The 22,299-nt window shown below is 38.2% G+C and overlaps 1 protein-coding gene across 1 annotated transcript in view; it reads right to left on the bottom strand.

Annotated features, from left to right (window-relative positions):
* Positions 1-15,064, bottom strand: part of LOC134655850 (protein pellino) — a 105,001-nt gene extending 89,937 nt beyond the window's left edge. The window contains exon 1 of the mRNA XM_063511341.1: positions 14,670-15,064. Within this exon, the coding sequence (XP_063367411.1) occupies positions 14,670-14,683 (14 nt within the window). The 5' untranslated portion in view covers positions 14,684-15,064. The remainder of the gene's footprint in view (positions 1-14,669) is intronic.
* Positions 15,065-22,299: the final 7,235 nt, after the last annotated feature.

Here is a 22,299-nt window from a genome sequence, read left to right as displayed (position 1 = left end):
TTTATTTTTACATATGCAAACTGAATGGTGTATATAATAAGTGTTCCGGACGTTTGTATTTTAGTTTTTATTTTATTTTGGGTAGTTCCATTTCAAAACTTTGACGATAAACAGGAAAACCCACCTCACCCCGTAGTCCCTCGTATTTGGGGTGAGTTAGGTTTCCATACAAAGGCGTTTTTGGAAGATTGTTGGATAGTTCTTTTTTTATTATGAGTATTACAATTGCTCCATTTTAAATTGGAATACATTATTTTTGTAGCAGTAGCCTTAAAAACCCATCTCACCCCCCTTTCATCCCTTCTCTCCCCATTCATAACCCATCTCTCCCCGCGAACCCTTCTCACCCCATTTTACGGTACTAGAAGTTACCTTTATAGTAGAAGAACAGAATACTAGAGACACACGAAATTGAATGCGACTGTGTTGATGTGAACTGTACATAACTATTATCTCTTTTCTTTGAACCAGATTGGTGAGTAGTAACCAGTTGAGTGATAGGCTGATTTTGGCAATGCGCAGCGACAAACGAGGCCGCATAATCAACTATACACAAGTGCTCTCATGCAAATCAACCACAGTATATTAACGATCTCGTATTACGCATAGTTCCTACGGACCCAGAGTTAAACTTTAAACTGGTTTTTTGAGTAATGCTCGGTAAGCTATGTAAATAGCAGCGTGGGTCATTGAACCCGAAACAGTGCAACATGTTCGCACTCGTATGCGCCCGCGCGTGGGGCGACCTTCCGAAAGACTCACTCCTGTAGACTCTGGATTTTAGAGCATTTACGATTCACACCAAACTTTTTGGTAGCAGTCTGGCAGTGGTGGGCTGTGACTGTGATATCCTTACGACCCGGAGTAGCGAGTGCGAAAGGAGTGTTTTTTTTTTGTGCACTTTTCTTATTAAGTTTATTTCAAGCATTGGAATTTCCAAACAAAGACAGGTCGCACCACTCAGCAGTCAGCACTCAGCTGTAATGCCTCATTTACCTGTATCAGCCGCGTCTGTTTGTCTGTACTGTATATTAGCGATAAACTCAAAAAACTACTGAACGGATTTGCATGCGGTTTTCACCTACTTATCAATAGAGATTCTTGAGGAAGGTTTAGTTTAGGTTAGGGATTTTGTTAAGGTCTACCCGTGCGATGCCTGGGCGGGTCTCTAGTTCCATACTATAACAGCCCAGTATTCATTGATGGAGATTGTTATTTTTATTTTGTGTCGCAAATGAGAGGATCTAGTCCTGCACAATATTAATAAGGGAGCGTCAATGTTTCAGCGATCATGTATGCTCCTCCATCTAGTAAGCATGTGATCTGTGCTTTCCTAATACCCCACCAAATTAAGGAGGGCCAACCGAAGCAGATGATGTATGGGGTTAAAGACTTCTGAATTGGGTGGGGTTGTTGTCGGCGCGTGCCCAAAAGTAAAGCAATAGTTACAGTTAATGCGTTTCATTTAATTAATACATTGGGTTCATTTAAAGTTGTTACGTATCGAGTTATACAATAGCAGTAAATATCGACTTTATGCCAGAATTCAAAAATATCACTACACCTTATAAGGTGTACACCTTGTAAGGTATTTATAAATCAAAGTCCTCCGCCGCGTCAGTCTGTGTGTTTGTATGTTCGCGATAAACCCAAAAACTACCGAACGGATTTTCATGCGGTTTCCACCTATCAATAGAGCGATTCTTGAGGAAGGTTTAGGTGTACAATTTGTTAAGGTTTTGTGTAACCCATCCGAAGCCGGGGCGGGTCGCTAGTGTAAGTACATATGTATATGAAATAGATCAAGAGCCAAATAGAGAAGAGATAGCTGCGCCGCTTCGCTTCGCGTTCGCGAGTTGTTCGCTTACGTAAGACGAAACCTGACGCCAATACATGTACGGACAAGTACAAGCGAAATGTACGATAACTGAAATCTGAATGACATCATATAGATGTCATTATGACATCAGTGTACGTAAGTTCGAATTGGCCTGTTTCTCTTTAAAAATTACAGTTCTATTATTCAAAAAGTGCGACATACCAGAAAGTGTAGATTATTGGTTGAAATGTCCAGTGTCCATCTACCCGCCATCCTGACTCGCACGATATTTGGTCAATACTAATGTACAAGAAAATGAAAATGAAAAATTATTTATTTAGGTAAATGTTTCGTTTTAACAATACAGTTAATGGAGTCTCCTAGTAAGTAAAATATACCTGTGACAGGAGACCCCGCTCTTCCCAGCCAACATTTTCGTTCTAACAATTCGATATATATTTGAATTTAATTTAGTTTAGTATAGTCTAATCTAAAAACGACCTTACACTAACTTAAGCTAAAATATACATTATTATTATTATTAAGTGTGTGTGTGTGTGTGTGTGTGTGTGTGTGTGTGTGTGTGTGTGTGTGCGTGTGTGTGTGTGTGTGTGTGTGTGGGTGTGAGTGGGTGTGCGTGTGTGATTCTACGATCCTGATTACGTATAATACACTATACTGCAAAAGAAATGAGGGATTCTATATCTTCATAGGTTAAGGATTTCAGTTTTTCTTCATAATATGTAACACAATAACATACCAATTGTTATTATATTTTTATCAGTTTACTTGGAAGCGTAGAACCCGATGGACTTCCCAGAGCCTAAGCCTATTAGATACTATACCTACTTCTGGAAACTATTAGGTACCAATAATTATTGTCAAATGGGTGGACCTACACATTACTGTACTTCCCTTTTTAGGGTTCCGTGCCCAAAGAGTAAAAACGGGACCCTATTACTAAGACTCCACTGTCCGTCTGTCTGTTGAAATTTTCACAGATGGTGCATTTCTGTTGCCGCTATAACAACAAATACTAAAAATTACGGAACCCTCGGTGTGCTCTCGCACTTGTCCGGTTTTTTAAAATACATATATTATACAGGTTGGGAAAGACCTGTGATTTTGTTCAGTTCCACGATTATTCAGTTTCCTACTATTACTAAATTAAAATAAGTTGTTTCTATCGTTAATTTCTAGTTATGTTAACTATAATTAGATTTATTAACATTCGTTTAGATATCCGAATTGTAGGAAGATACCTACTTAACATGTTTTATGCGCCAGATAATTTCGCCTATATCGATTCAATTTATAATTAAAAATACATATGACACAAATAAAAAACAACGCACACTGTATATCAACAATTTCTCTAATTCATGGAGCTTCAAATTAACAGGAACACGAGGCATGAAAGTCATCAGGTAAAAGAATCCAAAGGACCTTTTAAAATCCCCGCGGCTGCGTAGGTAATTACAGATTTTTTATCTCGCACATCTGTTGGGCAGGCACGAGTTCCAACGAAAATTAGGCCTACGCTCGAGCCTGTTTCTTTCTGATTTGTGAGGTCAGACAAGGATGGGGAATGGTGGGAGGAACTGGTTGTGTATTCCGTTTCAAGAGACTTTGGCAAGACGAGTTGTTGGGCGCCAGTGTTGGTCTTGAGATACGTAACAACCAAGTTCAATGGGAATATTGGTTTCTCTGAAGCACGACTCGCCTGTCTCAGCGATTAGAACGACACTTGTACTTGTACCAACAGCAATATTTAACTGATCATCAATGGGCCTTATGTCTTAGCAATAAGGTTCACCAACAGTTAACGTGGAGGATAGTTTGCAGCCGGTTGGAACCGTTTCTATGGGGGTCCGAAACATCTGTCATGCAGGTGTGATGGCAGGTGGAAGCCATATCGTTGCGAGACCGGCAAACCGAGTAATTGATTAGTTTGGAATTTACAGCCTTTCGCGATGATATAATAATGGAACACATTTTTGTGCAAATTGAGCAGCTGACTCTAAAGGCTTCGTCACACAGGCGCGTTTTCCGGGCTCGGCGTGAGCGGGGCGTGAGCATTTTATATGTAAAAGCGACCTGTGTGCCGAAGCCTTAACAATAGCTACATAAGTTTTAAAAATACGACTCAAACTAAGGGCGGTTACAGACTACTGTTATTTTCTGCGCGTACTCTGTCGCGGTTTGGTCTATACGCGCCTACACGCGCTTCCAAAAACGAGCTTATACCCCATAGAGCCGCCCTTACTGACAATTCCGCAGAGAGCAATATGTATCGTGTTATCTCAGTAGAGTTGACACATATTAACTTTACGGCAGTAGGGCAAAAATTACGTTTAAGGCTGCTTTCCACTGAGGATGAGAGGAATCAATTGGTTGTAATGTAATCCACATCTATTCTCCGTTTCGCTGGATTACATCCAAGATCCATGGTAGACTAAATTTACGGTTCTTAGGGCACGTTACATTGGTCCATATTTCGATTCGCCTCGCGTTCGAATCCGCACCAATCACAGACGGCTAAGAGGTCCTTGGCACTCCCTAATTGGTCCAATCCAAACAAAGGCCCTCACACCACTGGGAATCCACTTGATCGAGAGCAGATTCCAATTATTATATACTTCAGTCAGACGCTACGTACAGTCGTCATCAGATATATCGGAGCTCTCGCGTTTTGTACACATATTTAATCATACAAACGGGTCTACTGCGATATAATTTCATTGCTTTTACCATTAATTCCGACGTTTCAGCTGAGTTGCACCAGCACGTCTCTATTGTCAAGGCGCTAGAGTGCGTGTTCAGATATTTTGAGCACCTAGGCCGCTCCGATATATCTGATAGCGACTGTACACAGCTATGTTAAAGGGATATGTACGAACTTGGGCAAAAATAGTACATCATCTTCCTCGCGTTGTCCCGGCATTTAGCCACGGCTCATGGGAGCCTGGGGTCCGCTTGGCAACTAATCCCAAGAATTGGCGTAGGCACTAGTTTTTACGAAAGCGACTGCCATCTGACCTTCCAACCCAGAAGGTATTAAACTAGGCCTTATTGGGATTAGTCCGGTTTCCTCACGATATTTTCCTTCACCGAAAAGCGACTGGTAAATATAAAATGATATTTCGTACATAGGTTCCGTAAAACTCATTGGTACGAGCCGAGGTTTGAACCCGCGACCTCCGGATTGCAAGTCGCACGCTCTTACCGCTATAGGCTAACAACGCTTCGCTACCAGGGCAAATATAAGTACATATAGAAAATAAATAACTCCATAGTTTTTAATTGGGCATAAAGGTCAGGTCTGAAAAAAGGCTTGGTTTTTATGGGTTTGAAAATATCGCATAAATAGTAGGTACTTAATTGTCGTGCGTCACGAAAACGTCAGGTAGATTAAAATAGAAACAGCTGACACATGCAATAATAGCACTGCCTCTTCTAAAGTTCTGAAAATATTGTGCAGGCTTCATTAAATTCTTGTTTTAAAAGTCCTTCCGAGGTTTACACGTCGGTCGGTTTACAAAAGGTCGGCAACACGCATGTTACACCTCTGGAGTTGCAGGCGTCCATAGGCTACGGTGACTGCTTACCATCAGGCGGCCCGTATGCTTGTTTGCCACCGATGTGTTATTAAAAAAAGTCTTTACAACACACATATTACATGGTATTCCATTCATTGTAGTTACATTTCTTTTGGTTCACGCCTATATTGCCACCTACGTACATTTTAATAACAAGAAAGGGTGCCAAATACTTTTCAATGCCTCGCCTTTCAAATGCCTCTGTATTTAGAGTACTTGAGTTTTATTTTTAACGTAACCTTTATTGTACAGTGCAGTGACGTTTATGTGAAGCCATAGAATGCACCTCATAGATTCCGCATTCTGTCCGTCATAGATTATGATGCATATCGTTGGCTAAAGTAGCACAACTATCATCTTCGAACGGAATTAAAAGTTTTTAACTCAAGGTATTATTTTATTCGGCTAAAGTCCTAATACTCGTATATCCTTAAAATGGAGTTAATAATTGTCTGACTTTGGAGGACAATATACCAAGATAGTACAAACATTCTCACAAAATTTAAATCACGAGCAACACCATTTTATTGCAATGCCACAACAACCTAAAGTGTCATTCAATAGAACTTGCTAACTATGTAAACAAACCGCCATACTAAAATTGACACTGAATGTCAAATTACTAGTAACTTTTGTTTACATAGCAAGTTCTATTGAATGACACTTTATGAAACAATTTCTAATTTAATACAATTAACGTTACATTAAAAAAAAGACTAGTTTTACACTTGCACGCAATACAAATCAGATAGCGGTGCCCTATACAATTATACATAATGACCGCGAAACAACTTACGATAGGTGTTCGAAAGGGAAGGAACGATTAGTGAAAAGCCAGCAGAGCTAGAAACGGAAGAAAAGCATATATGTAATTACAGTTCTCGATCAACAAATATCCATTAAATGCCACCAGCTACTAATTGTGGGACTTGTGGTAAACAGTACATACTCACTGCACGCATAGCAATTACAACAGACAGAGAGCACACTACGTATTCGCGTGCAGCGAGTGTCGTTTTCCCGCCGTAGGGACAGCTTTCTATGCTCTTTCTAGTAAGTAGTGATCTGTGCACGTGAAGCCCTCTTTTAACCCTCTTATTAAAGTTTAATGGACGCGGGCCTCGTGCTTCAATCCGACGGGCTGGCTTCCTTTTGACATTTCGGTGTCGATGGGTGGGTTAAAAATACCTGTACATGTAGGTCAGCCATTCTCAAAGTGTGTTCCGCGGAACCCTAGGGTTCCGCGACACCCCTGCAGGGGTTCCGCAAGAATTTAGAATAATAAAATAAGCATAATTATTATGCTTATTAATAAAAAAATACACTCCTAAAAACTATTGTTTTATTGTAGGGTTCCATCAAGTATTTCGCTTTCCAAAAGGGTTCCGTCAAAAAAAGATTGAGAACCGCTGATGTAGGTTGTTGGTTACGTTGGTATAAAAATTGTCTGTAAATTTGGTGTTTTTCACCTGTACAAAGTTATGAATGCCAAGAAGTTCAGGGGCGTAATTTGACTTCAGTAAGTGTTAGAAAGACTGTCACAAGAAAGAAATGATTGGCGATTACTCCACCGACAAGAGCAAAGCTCTTAAGTTATTTATTTTTTATTTATTTTTATTTTTTTTATTTTATTTATTTTATTTACATGGAGAACCAACAGCTATAACTATGCTAATAACAACATCAATAGTGACACAGAGCCAATTGTAGGATCTCACATATAGCAACATGTTAACATTTAACATTAAGTTAAATAGCACGCACAATGTTACATGGGCACATGCAATAATATGTTGGCAACATTATGTATTAAATACTAAAACTAATTACTTAAGTTGGATCAAGTTTTACAATCAATAATTCAATTACTACCTAACAATTTATACTTATACATACGAGTAGCAAACAGCAACTGCAGTTACTATGACCAATTAAACAACTTATAGTGAGTATGTTGGACTTAAAAACTAGCACTTGGAATATAATATCAATATAAACTACATCTACTTCGGGCTCGGGCATACGTACCTACCACCTGTCAGTCATTTCACTTAAAGCAACTTGTCATCAATTTACGCCTCACAGAAGGAATGGAACAGTTGAATATGTCAATATCTAGCTCTCTTGTCACATTATTTAAGCAACGACTGGCTCGAATCAGAAAACTATTTTGCCTATATTTGGATGAAACACATTTAACTGAAAGAGGGGGGAAATGACGTTTAGTCCGAGTAGGCGTATTAAATGAAAGCTTGTGAAGCAGTTCGGGGCAATCCAGATTACCACTCGTGATATTGAGAATGAAGGTGATGTCAGCTATCTCACGACGCTTATGTAACGGTATTAAATGATGTTTTTTACAGATATTATAGTAGTAAGTCGAGTTATAGGGGCATTTAAGTTTAAAGCTAAGAAATTTTAGAAACTTTTTTTGAACGCGTTCAATTCTATCAATGTAAGTTCTATAGCAGGGATTCCAAATTTGAGAAGCGTATTCCAGTTTACTTCTGACTAGGGAGCAATAGAGAACTTTCAGCGTCTTAGCTTGAGTAAAATGGGCAGAGTTGCGCATTAGGAACCCCAATGATTTTAGGGCACTACTTACAATGTTCTCAATATGGATATCGAAAAGAAGTTTTGAGTCATGTATTACACCTAAGTCTCTCATGAAGCTAACCTTATTTAATACTTGGTCTCTGAGCGTATAAGTAGTAGGGATCTGGTTACGCTGACGTGTGAAAGTTAATGAGAAGCATTTAGATGGATTTAAGTCAAGCTTATTAGCTTTACAATAATCATCAAGCCGCACCAGATCTGCCTGAATAAGTAAAGAATCATTATTTGATTTTATTTTGCTGAAAATTTTCATGTCATCTGCGAAGCATAGGACTTTGGAGTGCATAAAGCAATCGCTGATGTCGTTAACAAATATATTGAACAGCAACGGTCCGAGCAGCGACCCCTGAGGGACTCCGCTCGGTACCGTTACCCATCCAGACATATAATTGTTAACGACAACAGCCTGTGATCTGTTATCTATATAAGATGAGAACCATCTTAGTAAGTCACCATGAATCCCTATGTCGCACAGCTTTGATAATAATATGGAATGATCAATTCTGTCAAAACACTTACTGTAATCGGTATAAATTACATCTACTTGAAAGCCACTATCCATTGCTTCAGTGACATAATCATTTAGAATAATTAGATTGGATACAGTGGATCTACGCTGAAGGAACCCATGTTGGTTAAGGTTAAAAGAGTTCTTTAGTGTTTCATATACCTGATTATAAACAACTTTTTCCAATACCTTATGATGATGATAATGAAGTGTTCTTAACCTTCTAAGGCAGAGTCGGACCAAGCTAATTCTGCATGGCATTTGCAATGTCATCATTAGTTTCTATGAAAATATTTTCATGTTTATAGTGTTTATGTTTATAGTGAGGTCAGATGGCAGTCGCTTTCGTAAAAACTAGAGCCTACGTCAATTCTTGGGATTAGTTGTCAAGCGGACCCCAGGCTCCCGAGCATGAGCCGTGGCAAAATGCCGGGATAACGCGAGGAAGAAGAAGAAGAGTGAAACTCCCCCATTTTTGTTATGTTCAAGACAGTGCACAGTTAGCTTAGACGGACTTTAGCCTTGCTACCAAATTGTTACTTATGTTATTTAAAAACGACAAGTCGAATTGCAAATTTTGAAAGACACATGTTCCAAAAATCGCCATACAATAGCAACGTCACTTGCCACTTTCTCGAGTTGAATTGGGCCCCAGCGTAATAACAGTACACGTCATCACAAAAGTATGCAAGAAAAACAAAGTTATTATAGCAAGGTCGGCGATCGTCACTTAAATTTATGGGAAAGTTCATCGGACTCATACATTTAAATTCGACTGTATCATTACGATGCACGATGATCTCAATCTGTAAAACGATTGGGACGCTTCATTCACAAATACATTTTGCATTACTCAGATAACTTATCAATATTATAATTATTATAAACCACTAACGAACTTGAGAGAAATTTAAATTACATAAAATATTACCTACATTTAACTTTTTTTACAATCAGTAACTTTTTCATTCAAATATACCGGCCCCAACGTTCTTAGAAGGCCAATTTTTTTCTCATTCGGGTCTTCACAAGCTTTTATTCGTAACACGAAAAAAAACTCAATATGTTTTGATTTGGTAGTTTGGTATATATATACCCTTGAGGCCATCACTCAAGCGAGTGCTTCCGAGCAATACCGACGAAATGATGGATGACAAGGAATTCGTGAAGATCACTGCACTCGGTTTCTAAGAATAGGTAGGTAGAGATACCTGCTAATGTTGTACAGTCAGGGTTGGGCAAAATACTGGCTTCCACGTATTTGAAATACAAATTACAAAATACATTTTTAAAAGTATTTGAAATACAAAATACAAACTACTTTGGTGACGGGTATTTGAAATACAAAATACAAATTACAGTGTTTAAAATAATGTATTTCAATTACAAAATATAACTTTATTTATTTTTTTGTTTAGCATTTAGTTTTAACGTTAACGAATATCCTTTCATATAAACTTATAGGGTCATTGCGCTAGTTTTCGTCCAGCTCTAGTTTACGTCCACTTGACGAAATTTGAATATATACCTACATTCCTGCACAAATTTGGACTGATTTCAATCCTTATGTCTAAGGCGTCTAAGCAATATATCTGTCTACATATAACAATGATATTTCGCAAAAAGGAAGCGCTGGTGGCCTAGCGGTAAGAGCGTGCGACTTGCAATCCGGAGGTCGCGAGTTCGAACCCCGGCTCGAACCAATGAGTTTTTCGGAACTATGTACGAAATATCATTTGATATTTACCAGTCGCTTTTCGGTGAAGGAAAACATCGTGAGGAAACCGGACTAATTCCAATTACGGCCCTAGTTTACCCTCTGGGTTGGAAGGTCAGATGGCAGTCGCTATCGTAAAAACTAGTGCCAACGCCAATTACTGGGATTAGTTTCCAAGCGGACCCCAGGCTCCCATGAGCCGTGGCAAAATGCCGGGACAACGCGAGGAAGATGAAGATTTCGCAAAAAGTAGTAAATTAAAAATGAAATATATATTTGATAATCCGTCAAGTCGTCGAAAACTAGTGCATGGACGGAAACTACTGCAATGACCCTATCCCCTAGATTTAAACGAAAAGTTCCACGCAGAAGTTGACCTAATATAGATCCAGTATCCAGCCAATGAAAATTGTATCTCGGCTGGATCGGAGGTTCGCGGTCGGCTCACAGCTTGTGCGAGAGATTAGACATTTTAGGATTATAGAATTTAATAAAATGTATTTATAGAAATGTATTTTGAAGCTTGAAGTATTTGAAATACAAAATACTAAATACATGTGAGTGCAGTATTTGAAATACCAAATACAAAATACTTTTGAGGTAGTATTTGAAATACAAATACAAAATACTAATTTGTATTTCAAATACGTATTTCAAATACATGTAATTGAAATACTGCCCAACCCTGTGTACAGTCGACGTCAAAGATATGTTTACATTTTTCGCCCTATTACAAAGGAGTAAGGTGCAAAAGTGTACAGGCGGTTCTGGAACTTTTGGCGACGGACTTTTTTTACCCAGGACGGAACGGACGGTAAAAATATGCGTTTAGGGTGAATCTGATTAGTTTTGCGCTGGTTTTGCGCGTTTGTGTCCGATCAATATTTCGGTTCCGGCATAGAAATCATCTTTCGGCCGAATGGTTGATTTCGGACAAAAACTGCTGAACCTTTCCGGTCGCGACGAAACATCGGTTCCGGCAGAAAAACCGGTTTCTGTGGGACACTATAGTTTGTGTTTATGTTTAGTTTATGCATGGACGCAGATAAATATTTCCAAATCGGATCGACGGATTTATTTGCGACATTTGTAGAGAATTTGTGATATGATCTATAGAACAACAAAAATTAAACATAATTGTAAGAATGTTGAACGTATTGCTCTATTCAAAGACAGGCTACTTTTGGCCGAAACTATTAAAAAACCTAACGGACCTCGGATCTTAAAGGAAAGCAGTTTTATTATACCTTAGCTTAAACTATATCTCTTCAAAGTTCGCCTTACTTAACGAAGCACGAAGATTCATATTGTAACAACTGTCCGTTTCCGTTCATCTCAAATATTGTAAACCATAAAGTCCGCTACTTACCTGCTGACGCCGTAGGCTTCGGCAAGGGTCCGTGCCGTGCCCCTTGGCTTGCGAGAAACGCCCATTCACTAAATGGAGTGGCCATCCGTATAATTATATTAACTCACTAAAGTAGAGGGCCGGGGGAGGATTTTCACGATATGAAACATTAGTTTGGCGTAAAATTTATGCCTGTGGATAATTTGTTACGGAGTTCCGTAGGGTGGGCTCATGGGCTGTTTCATAGGTGGACAGCGTTATGGAATAAGCGATTAAGCGACAATCAGTTGAACCGAGAAAATGAGCTCGAAAGATTTTAAATTTGAATTGGTTGTTGTAAGTGTAAAGGCTTCGTCACACAGGCGCGTTTTCCAGGTGGGGCGTGAGCGGGACGCACAGCTTTTACATATAAAACGCTCACGCCCCGCCCGGAAAACGCGCCTGTGGCCTGTATGACGGAACCTTAAGTTTTTGGGGTGACGTATTTACCCCAGCTAGGCCGTAGGGCCAAAAGGGGCGCCTCGGACCTAACCTCACGGACGGCTATAGCTATGGGACATCAAAATTTATAGGCCCATGACTATAATCGTGAACCACTTTCATTTGTTCGTCTACATGCCTCATTCGCTTGAATATGCAAGAGCGATAGAGAGGCAGATAACGGAATTTTCGATGTGTGAGCCTAGGCCCTCAGGGCGGCATGAAACACCTACGCTGTGTTGTTGGCTGCTCTCAAATGGTCGTGCACTTACGCTTAGTCCCACTTGCACCATCCCGCCCCACTAACCCGGGATTAATCAGTTAAACCGTTAACCTAGTGTCAAATTGTACTGGTAACCATGGTAACATCAGGTTTAACCGGTTAACCCCGGATTAGTAGAATGGTGCAAGTGGGCCTTAGCATTTCAATAAGTACCCGAAAGGATAAGAGTTTATTGCCAAATTATGCAGGGCTGGACTGGGTGGATTCCACGTTTTAAGTGAACAACAGTAATCCCTGAGCTTATTTTATTAGGCGAGGTGCGGCTTAAATTTTAATTTGTTTGTTTACAAAGGCGCGGGCGGGGTTTATGTTAATAGCTAATTTATTTAAACCCCTGAGAGCTGAGAATAACTTAACTACCGGCTACCTTGACAAATGTCAACTAGTGGGGCATTAGTAAAAATAAATGTAAACTGTGGGGCATTAGAAGAAGATTGTTATCTGTTTTAATTCAGCTCTTTATTTCCATTTTATTTCAATATAATTTGAAAAGTATTTTTTTTACTCTTACTCAATTCTCTGTTGTTAATTTGATAAAAAAGTCTTGCTTTTTTTACAGATATGGAAAGAAATATTAATCGAAAATACCAACTTTAATTTATCACTGATCAAACCAACCAATTGATGTGTTACCTCATATATAACTGGGATGAACACCATTTATAGGTATGCGAGTTTCATGCTGGTAGCAGGCGTGTCTCACTCCACAATTTCGTCGCTTTGCTACAGGTAGCTAAAAGTACATCCGTTCGGCCCCAATTTTGGGGAAAGCCATAAGCCGCGCGTGGCGCTGTCGCCACCTAGCGGCCATATCTGTACTGATCGTAACAGACGCGTTTTGTTAGAGAGTGAGTCTTCTGTACTTAGTACTATTATTTATTCTGTGCTGGTAGCACAGATGATTAGTACATATGAAGTTTTACTATCTCATGTAATCAACCCGGAAATATAAATGATATAAAATGACCTAAAAATAAATAGATGTGCATTTGACCTAATGATATAATTACATTCATTATCATCTCGGCAAGATGACATAGCTATCTAATTAAAGTAATTATTTTAATTGGTTTAGTTAGAGTAATTGGTAATTACAATGTTGCATTATGTTACACCATTTTTCATTAGGTAGGTAGGCAAGAAAATGTGTAAATTACATACATACTTAGGAGTACTAGGACAATGTCATGAATGGAAATGGACCCAGTGCCGAAAGAATCTAGGTTTAATGGGTATTTATTAGACATTAGACAATGATAAAACTGACTGGATATTTTAAATTAAGTGAGTTTTGGACCTTTGCTGACCCATTATCACTTTTAGAATTCGTCTTTTACAATCGGTGCACAAATGCGTCAATTCTCTCACAGCTTTGCATCAAAACACGGCTGTCCAACATATGCAAACACCAGTGGCCTTCCTACTTTGACCATGTTATGCGTAGAGGTGATGAAAGCTTGAAAAAAGTGATTGTGCTCGGAACGGGAAGACTATCAGGAATAGTAAACCCAAGAATCCCGGGATGGTCAGTTGATATTGGTTGGTAGCCTGTTACTGTCGTGATGTTTGATTAAATACTATGTTACAACACTATTAGCAGCTATCCTGGTTAAACAGTTTAATTTCTCTGCATAAAATAAGTAATTTCCTCTAAACAATCTGTTTCACGAATGAACATAAAACCAATATTATATTAATTAATTATTAAGTACACCTTGTCACTTGCATGTTAATCTTTATAATTTTATAATAAATTGATTCCTAGTGTTATTTATAAAACATTAATTCAAGTTTGTAGGCCAATCGTATGCATTGCTAATTAGGGCAAGAGCTAATTAGGGCAAGGCTGAATTTAATTAAAAACTTAATATGCGCACTTGGATTAGTTAATGGCATTGTTTTTTTCGGTTTAAAAAAAATACAATAACAAAACACGCCAGCCAATCCGCGATGCGTAGTGATCGATAACAATGGCGACAACGAAAACAACACATTTTTCGTAAACAAAGGGACATGTTTTAACTAAGTATATTGTACCATTATGAAATTACGTTGGAAATACCCAAAATATGAGTAGGTTGAGCTATAAACAACGTAAACAAGTACGTTTTATTACACATGTAAGTCACGTACCAACGTTGACGATGCACCATCAGTACTTGTACCCAGTACATGAAGACAAAGTGTATTATAGTCCTAGCACTACGACCGTTAATGCTAGAAATAGACGCTGGAACTAGGTATTGGTATTTATAGTTTGTTTTATCTTATATAAACACCACGTTGTATGACAACTTACCGTTTTACGACCATGATAGAATCCGTCGGCTCGCTTATGGTCCCTATGATTCGAAATATACTCTATAAACGACACTAATTCTATTGGATACACCATGAATTTTGAAATCACAATCAACTTAATGTATTAAAACCACACATCGCTACAAAGCGATAAAAGCACTGCTCGTCATTATTTCACCAACCTAGAACATTTGCACTTCACTCCCGAATATGAAATATTACGATTACCCGCGACGTTAAATGAACTTATCACTTCGATAGCAAAACAAATATTCAGTGACGACACCTTCTAACAAGAAGAACGCCACAGGTTTTAGGACCCAACGAATCTAAACACGGTCGTGAACTCGCAAACTACAAACTAAAAAAAATATTACTTGATAGCGTGGCTAACTTCATTATTAACTCCAAACGAACTTCAGGAACTTCACGTTTATACTGCCTGCATGTTGGTGAAATTGATTATGTACCAACCAAACGACACCAACTTTCATTTTTAGGCCTTGAATTCGACTATTTTGGCCACAATTAAGTTGTAACACATTGTAACAAAACTTATTCAATAATTTCTTATTATCGCAATGTCAATTATTATAACGTAAACATTTTTATAAAAGCAGTTTAGCATCAGTTTAGTAAATTTGGTTTGGTATGACATGGGTATGACTTCAGTGATGCGTTTATTCGAACGCAGAGTTGCCACAGTTGAAACATCATTTCCTCTAATTAGCAATTTATTATCAGAAAGCAATTCGATATATATACCTAGTATATTACAAAATAAGAAATATCTGTACTTCGTTTAGCGCAGCGGGCCGTAAGTTGGCATTTTCCGGCCGGAGGACAGAAAAAGTTTTAAACATCATTCTTAATATAGTTTGTCAAAGGACTGTCTCATGTCAAACATAGACAGAGAGAATCATACTATTTATTTATTTTTTTGTTTTTTCTACTCCCGTACTTTTATTTGTCATTTAAAGGATCGTGCACACAACTTTAAAACCCTACCTTATAGTTGTCAAGACAAATCTTTAGTCTATTCCCCAAAAAAGAGTTAGTGCATGATACCTACACGCAGTATCTTTTTGGCGATTTTATGATACTTCGTGTAATGACCACTTAAAAAATATTGAATGAAATACAGTGTTGCCAACCTTATTTTAAATTTCATCTCTGACAAATAAGTGAACCATAGACATGTTTTTTTTTTAAATTTCATTCATTCATTCATTCGTTTCCCGCCCGTAGGTACCAGGTACCCTCCATTTTTGCTACTTCTTAAATTAAAAATATTTGTTAAATTTACAATTTTATGTATTTCAAAGTAAGTGCTTGGTCGTAGAAAAAGTATTGTATGCAACGTTGTTTAACTGAGTCAAAAAATACTCGTGGCGTTTTTATTAACAATTTTCGGCTTCGCCTTAAATTGTTACTCACGCCACTCGCCTTTTTTAACCTCTCTTAAACAACGGTTGCATAAAATATTATTATTTATTTATTAAATGGTGGATGTGAGGCGTTACCAGGCTCGACAAAATCCGCAACGAGTACGTGCGAGGCAGCCTAGGCGTGCGCGACATCGCCGACAAAATGCAGGAGAGTAGGCTGCGATGGTATGGCCACGTAAAGAGGAGACCACCAGACTACGTTGGAAATTTAGCACTACGACTTTCCATCCCCGGTAAAAGAGGCAGAGGTAAACCGAAAACAAGATGGAAGGACGTGGTGCTAAAAGATATGATTGAGTGCAAAGTATCCGAAAGCGACGTCGAAGATAGGGCGAAGTGGAAGCGAAAGACACGGAAAGCTGACCCCATCACCATGTGGGATATATAGCTTGGAAGAGAGAGAGAGAAGTAACACAGCATTACAGTAAAAACCAAGGCACTGTGAAACTACAAAACAAGATGCAAGGAAAGAAATAAAACGACAAATAAAAACCAATGAAAAATTAACTAAACATTTAGATTTGGGCCACGACGCCGACGTAACAGCGTGGCTTCGTAGCGTAGCGTGACTATCTTTGTCTTACACTAGACTAGCATATACTAGCAGTAGCACCCAAAAGAAAAGGATGAGTATAGTTTTATTTGTTCTTATTTACTGACAAATTGGTTTGATCACTGGACCAACTATAGCTACCAGCTTCCCACTTACATGTTCAAAAGTGAGAACAAAACAGAACCAAAGCTAATGTATACCAAATTAAATAAACATTTAGAGGCCAATACTATAGAGCAGAGGGAGTAATACAACATATGGCATAAAATAATAATAAATATAGCTCTACAAAATGCGTTTCTATTTAATTTTGTGACTTGCCAACGAACAAACGCGATGAAAATGGTTATCCTAAAAACTGTGAATTTAATTTCATGATGCTTGCTTAATAGGTAATTGAAATTAAAAGATCATTCGATTACTTACACAGTTAACCTCAGTTTGATGGATTTATAAAAGTGTGGCAACATTCATGTCAAACAAATGGAGGGAAGAAAAGGGCGGCAATATTTAAAATGTTATTTCAACAAATTATTGCAGTTTTAAATTAAAACTTTTAATTAATTCTTTCAATTTCTTTCATACAACATCAGTTGTTGTATTATACCTAGTCATAGTGTAAATTTAATTATAATAATTCGAAACTGTGTAACTAAGTCAATAACATACTGGTACCTACTGTAAACGCAAAAATTACAATCTAATCATTTAATGTAAATTATTAGTAATGCATGTGATAATTTCATCAAGTGTTTCATTTCATTTGAAACAGTAAGTAAACATTAAAGTTACAAAAACAGTTCCGTCCGCCATTCCTATGTAAACGAAAAATGTAAACTAAACTTACCTGCTCAAGTTCATTGACACGTTGAACTGCGATGTTCGAAAGGCATATTTTCCGTATTTCTCCAAAAGTTTCTTCAGTATTATTAGTTGATTTTCAGTTAATTTCCTTCTTCGCACTTGTCCGTTACACATAAAACCCATAGCAAAATATAATTGTATTTTATATAATCTGATCAATATATTACTACTATGTTCTTTGATTACAAAATATCACTAAAACTGACTAGATATTTTTACCGAAACTGGTGACCAGTTTATTCAGTCGAGTTGGCAAGGTTAATACTGTGTTTTGCTTCTGTCTGACATCGACTCACAAGTGGGTGCAATGGAAGGAGCGTTCTTGTACCGACAAGTCGGTTCAGATAGTGCTGTCCGGATTAGAGTTCTGTGAATCACTTTCCAATTTGAAAAAAAAAAAGAGTCTATAAAGATTGTCTATAGGATAGGTATCTTATTTGAAAAAATAATGAGGTATTTTTTAATATTTTAACAGTAGTTTTAACACCATTAAATAGGTACGTTGAGTTAGAGTCTAAACTACCGACTGCAAGTCTCATTCATAAAAATATTGTCATACAATGGAAGGAAGAGAAATTATGTTGCAATATCTTATTTCTTCTATTTCTAACTAGGGTAATTGTGTCAGATACCGTCCAATTATAGGAGATGTCTACTTTGAAATGCTAAAAAAAAATATTTAAGTAGTCTTACTTAAATGTGCTATATTTGTTTGTATTGCTCATATTGTCTATTTTAGGTTAATATTACGTGACCTTAAATAATATTTACGGTTTATTTCATAAAAAATATATTATGAAAAAGTAGGGTTATTTCAGTTTCCGTCCGCCTGTGAGCTACTTTTCGTCCACGTATGAGTCAGTTTTCGTCCACTGTATGAAAAAGTACTGTAGGGTGCATTATTGCATTGAAAATCAATTATACCTATCTTTATTTTTTGTTTTTATGTTATATAGATAATTCTTAGTTAGTTACTAGCTTCTGCCCGTGACTTCGACCGCGTAGAATGGTTATTTTCGTGATAAATATTTATATATATTTCCTTCCTCAGGACTCAGACCGACAAACAGTGTTACATTCGCATTTATAATATATAATATCAATATAATAAGGAATCATTTATTTTTAAGCTATGTACGTTACTAGTACCGACTTAGTTTTGTTGTATATAGGGTCGTTGCGTTAGTTTTCATCAACTTATCGGAGCTGCCAGAGTAGCTGGACAGTAAAATTTATCATGAAATACCCACTTGACAGATAGACAGATAACTAACAAATTGACAGATACAGCAACAGTAATGCAGCTGCAATTATCAGTCGGACGCCTTCCTTAACCCTGGCCACAGACAATCGGAATTTTCATTCGATTTCCGTATGGAATGACATGTGGGAACGGGACGTCGCTCTACAAATGCAGAGCGCTGTCTCGCTTACACATGTCATTCCTTACGGAAAATTCCGAACGTCTGCGGCCAGAGGGCCTACCGCGAACCACGTTCGACGTGTTGGCTCTCTGTCGCACTTGTAAATTCGTACGTAAGTGTGACAGGGAGGCAACACGTCGAACGTGGTTCGCGGTAGGCCCTCTTTTTAAAAATACAGTTCGGATTCAGGGCTTCAACCGCGAAAATCGAAGTTCGCAAATTGCGGGCATTTTTCTCTGTCACTCTAATTACGCCGTCATTGGAGTAAAAGAGAAAGTGCCCCGCAATTTTGCGAATTTCGATTTTGGCGGTAGCCCCTCTGACTACACCAGCATTATTGCAGCGTGACAATACTGCCGACTGCATTATTGCTGCAAATGTCAAAAATCCATGCAGCAACATGGGTTTTGACAAATGCGACAGTAAGGCCAAGCGCGCACCACGACTTTTTGTCGCACGATAATTTAGTCGCAGAAATGTAACGTATGTGTTTATATGTCAGTGCGCGCATATGCGACAAAAAAATCGCAGCGATTTTAAAATTGTGATTTGTCACATTTTTCCGCGACTGCTCGCGACGCCATTGTCACAAAGTGAATTGCAGCATACGGAGTTGTATGGCCCCGCGCGCACTGCGATAATAAAATCGCACCCCGGACCTCAGTCGGCATTTCGCTCTCCAAGAGTCAACATATCGGAACCTGCTTCTCCAATGGAGTCACAAGATGAGACGCTAGATGTTGACCGTTTAATTATAGAAATAGAAGGAGATCACCTTTGTGGTATAAATACTCAGTCATACAGCGATTGCATATTGTTTCACGCCTGGCGACTGGTACGAAATCCATGTCGAGAATGAACAAATCGTCGACTTTTCATCGCAGTGCGCGCAGTGAATTTTCTGCGATAAATTACAGCGCGATTCTAAAATCGTCTCGCAAAAATTAAAATCGTGGTGCGCGCTTGGCCTTACAGACGCCCGGACCGTGACTTTGCGGTCCGGCGCACGTTCGATCGTGTGTAAGGTGATCCGCCGTATGTACGTCCATTAAAGCCGTGTAACAGACAACCGCACCCATGAGTGAGAGCGAGAAAGAGATGGCTTTTAAAGACGCAGTTTTATAAACAAACACCCTTTTAAATGGAATGGCCGAATGTGGTGTGGGACAGCCGCTAAACAAATGGTTTCGCGACTATCTCACATCACGTTCATACCGCGTTAAGATTGGTGACGACCTAAGTGATGAGACACTGGTACATTGTGGAGTACCACAGGGCTCCGTATGTGGCCCAGTGTGTTACCTAATGCATGTAAATAGCTTATGTGGAGTTTTGCGAAACTGTTCCGCACACATGTTTGCGGACGATCTATGCACCCTACGCGCAGGAAACAATATGGTAGAAACTTGTCGTCTAGTTCAACAAGACATAGACTCAGTAGTTAAGTGGTCTCATGACAATGGCATTATATTGAATTCAGATAAAACTAAGCTCCTAATTATACAATCGCCATATTTAAGTACAACAGAAATGCCCCTCCCTATGTACACCCACAGTTTCACTTGCCTTCATAATAACTTACACGATTGCCATTGTATACCAATAGAAAAAGTTGATTGTGTTACATACTTAGGTGTCAAAATAGATACCGCATTTTCTTGGCAACAACATATAAATTATATTTGTAGCAAACTTAGGATTTTATTAGGAAGATTTTACCACCTTAGCTTTAAAGTACCGACTAATGTATTAAAATGCTTATACTTTGCCATAGTTGAATCCTTGTTAAGTTATGCTCTTGATTGCTATGGTCTCACTTTTAAATCGTACATGGATAAAGTAGAAGCGCTACAAATTAGATTCTTAAAGTTACTTGTCAATAATAAAACTAGAAACAGCTGTAAAGGTAATTATAATAAACTATTTAAAATTTGTAAAATACTCCCGGTCAGTTTAAAACACAAATATCTCTTAGCAGTTAACAACCATGGCAATAGGGTGCATATCTCGACACGATTAGAACATAAACATAATACAAGATCAGTGGCTGTGCAAAAATATGAAATACCCCGCGTTACTAACTATTATGGAGACAGAACATTAAGAAAAAGGTTGCCGTATTTTTTAAATAGTCTGCCTGAAAATATCAGGCTCGAGCCCAATAAAATTAAATTTAAAAAAGCACTAATGATGCACTTACTGAAAACACTTGGGTGACAATTGTATGCCTGTGCTTGCAAATGTCACTCAAGTGAAGTTAGTTATAGCTACGATGTTAGTTTTAATTTTTAATATGTTAATTACGTTGATTATGTAAGTACTTACAACAGAGACTCGCGCCTGCAGTCAAACTGTGCAAACAGTTTTGCAGGGAACTGTATTAGATTATAAGTATTCATGTATTAATAATAACAAATAAAAAAAAAAAAAAAAAATAAAGCCCCACATTCACACTCCTACCGTGTAGGCCGCCTCATAGTCCGCCTCGTTGGGTAGGATTGTGTATGGGGGTTGTGGACTACGAGCCGTCCTACAAACGGCTAAACGGTAGGACGGCTCGTAGTCTACAACCCCCATACACAATCCTACCCAACGAGGCGGACTACGAGGCGGCCTACAAGATAGGAGTGTGAATGCGGGGCTTAAGTGAGAGCGAAAAACAGATACTTATTAAACCAGCATCCACACGGCCTGGTACAGCTATCAGTTCATGCTGTAGGATATAGAGCGAGATAGGGAGACAATTATATGTCTCATTCTTGCAGGACTATTTTGTAACATCGTGTAAATACTGCTTAATAATCATAGACATTTCAATTATTTTAAAGCCCGCTCCACACTCGTGCGCGAGATATTAAGGAGGGAAAATCGTAAGATTTGACATTTTTTATATTAAGATTCGAGTAATGCTTGATGCTTAAATAATTAATTGCCTATTTTAACTTATTTCCTCGCATATTTGGGGCAAACCACTATGCTCCGGTGGGAATAGCAATTCGTGGAATCGTCTCATTGTCGGACTCAGTTCAATTCTTTCATTTCGTCGAACAAAATCGAAACTCATCCACGAATTGCTATTTTCGCCCTCAGTAATCATGTAATAATAAATCTCGTCTACACCACTCATAGTACATGGACGGAAACTGAAACAATATTTAAAGCTATTTTTAGTTTTCGACCACGTATTTTAAACATGATTTTAATCAAGCAACACTGACAAAATCGTGGACGAAAACTAAAATGTATAATCTTATAAGCAAGAAACATCATTTTAAGAGAAAATATATAGTAGTTTATAAGTCTTTTGAAGTAAAACGATCATAACAAATACTCACCTAG

Source organism: Cydia amplana, chromosome 17 (assembly GCF_948474715.1).
Source record: "Cydia amplana chromosome 17, ilCydAmpl1.1, whole genome shotgun sequence".
NCBI classification, from domain to species: domain Eukaryota; kingdom Metazoa; phylum Arthropoda; class Insecta; order Lepidoptera; family Tortricidae; genus Cydia; species Cydia amplana.
The sequence above is the reverse complement of the archived record's forward strand: the minus strand, read 5'-3'. Positions and strand labels throughout refer to the sequence as shown.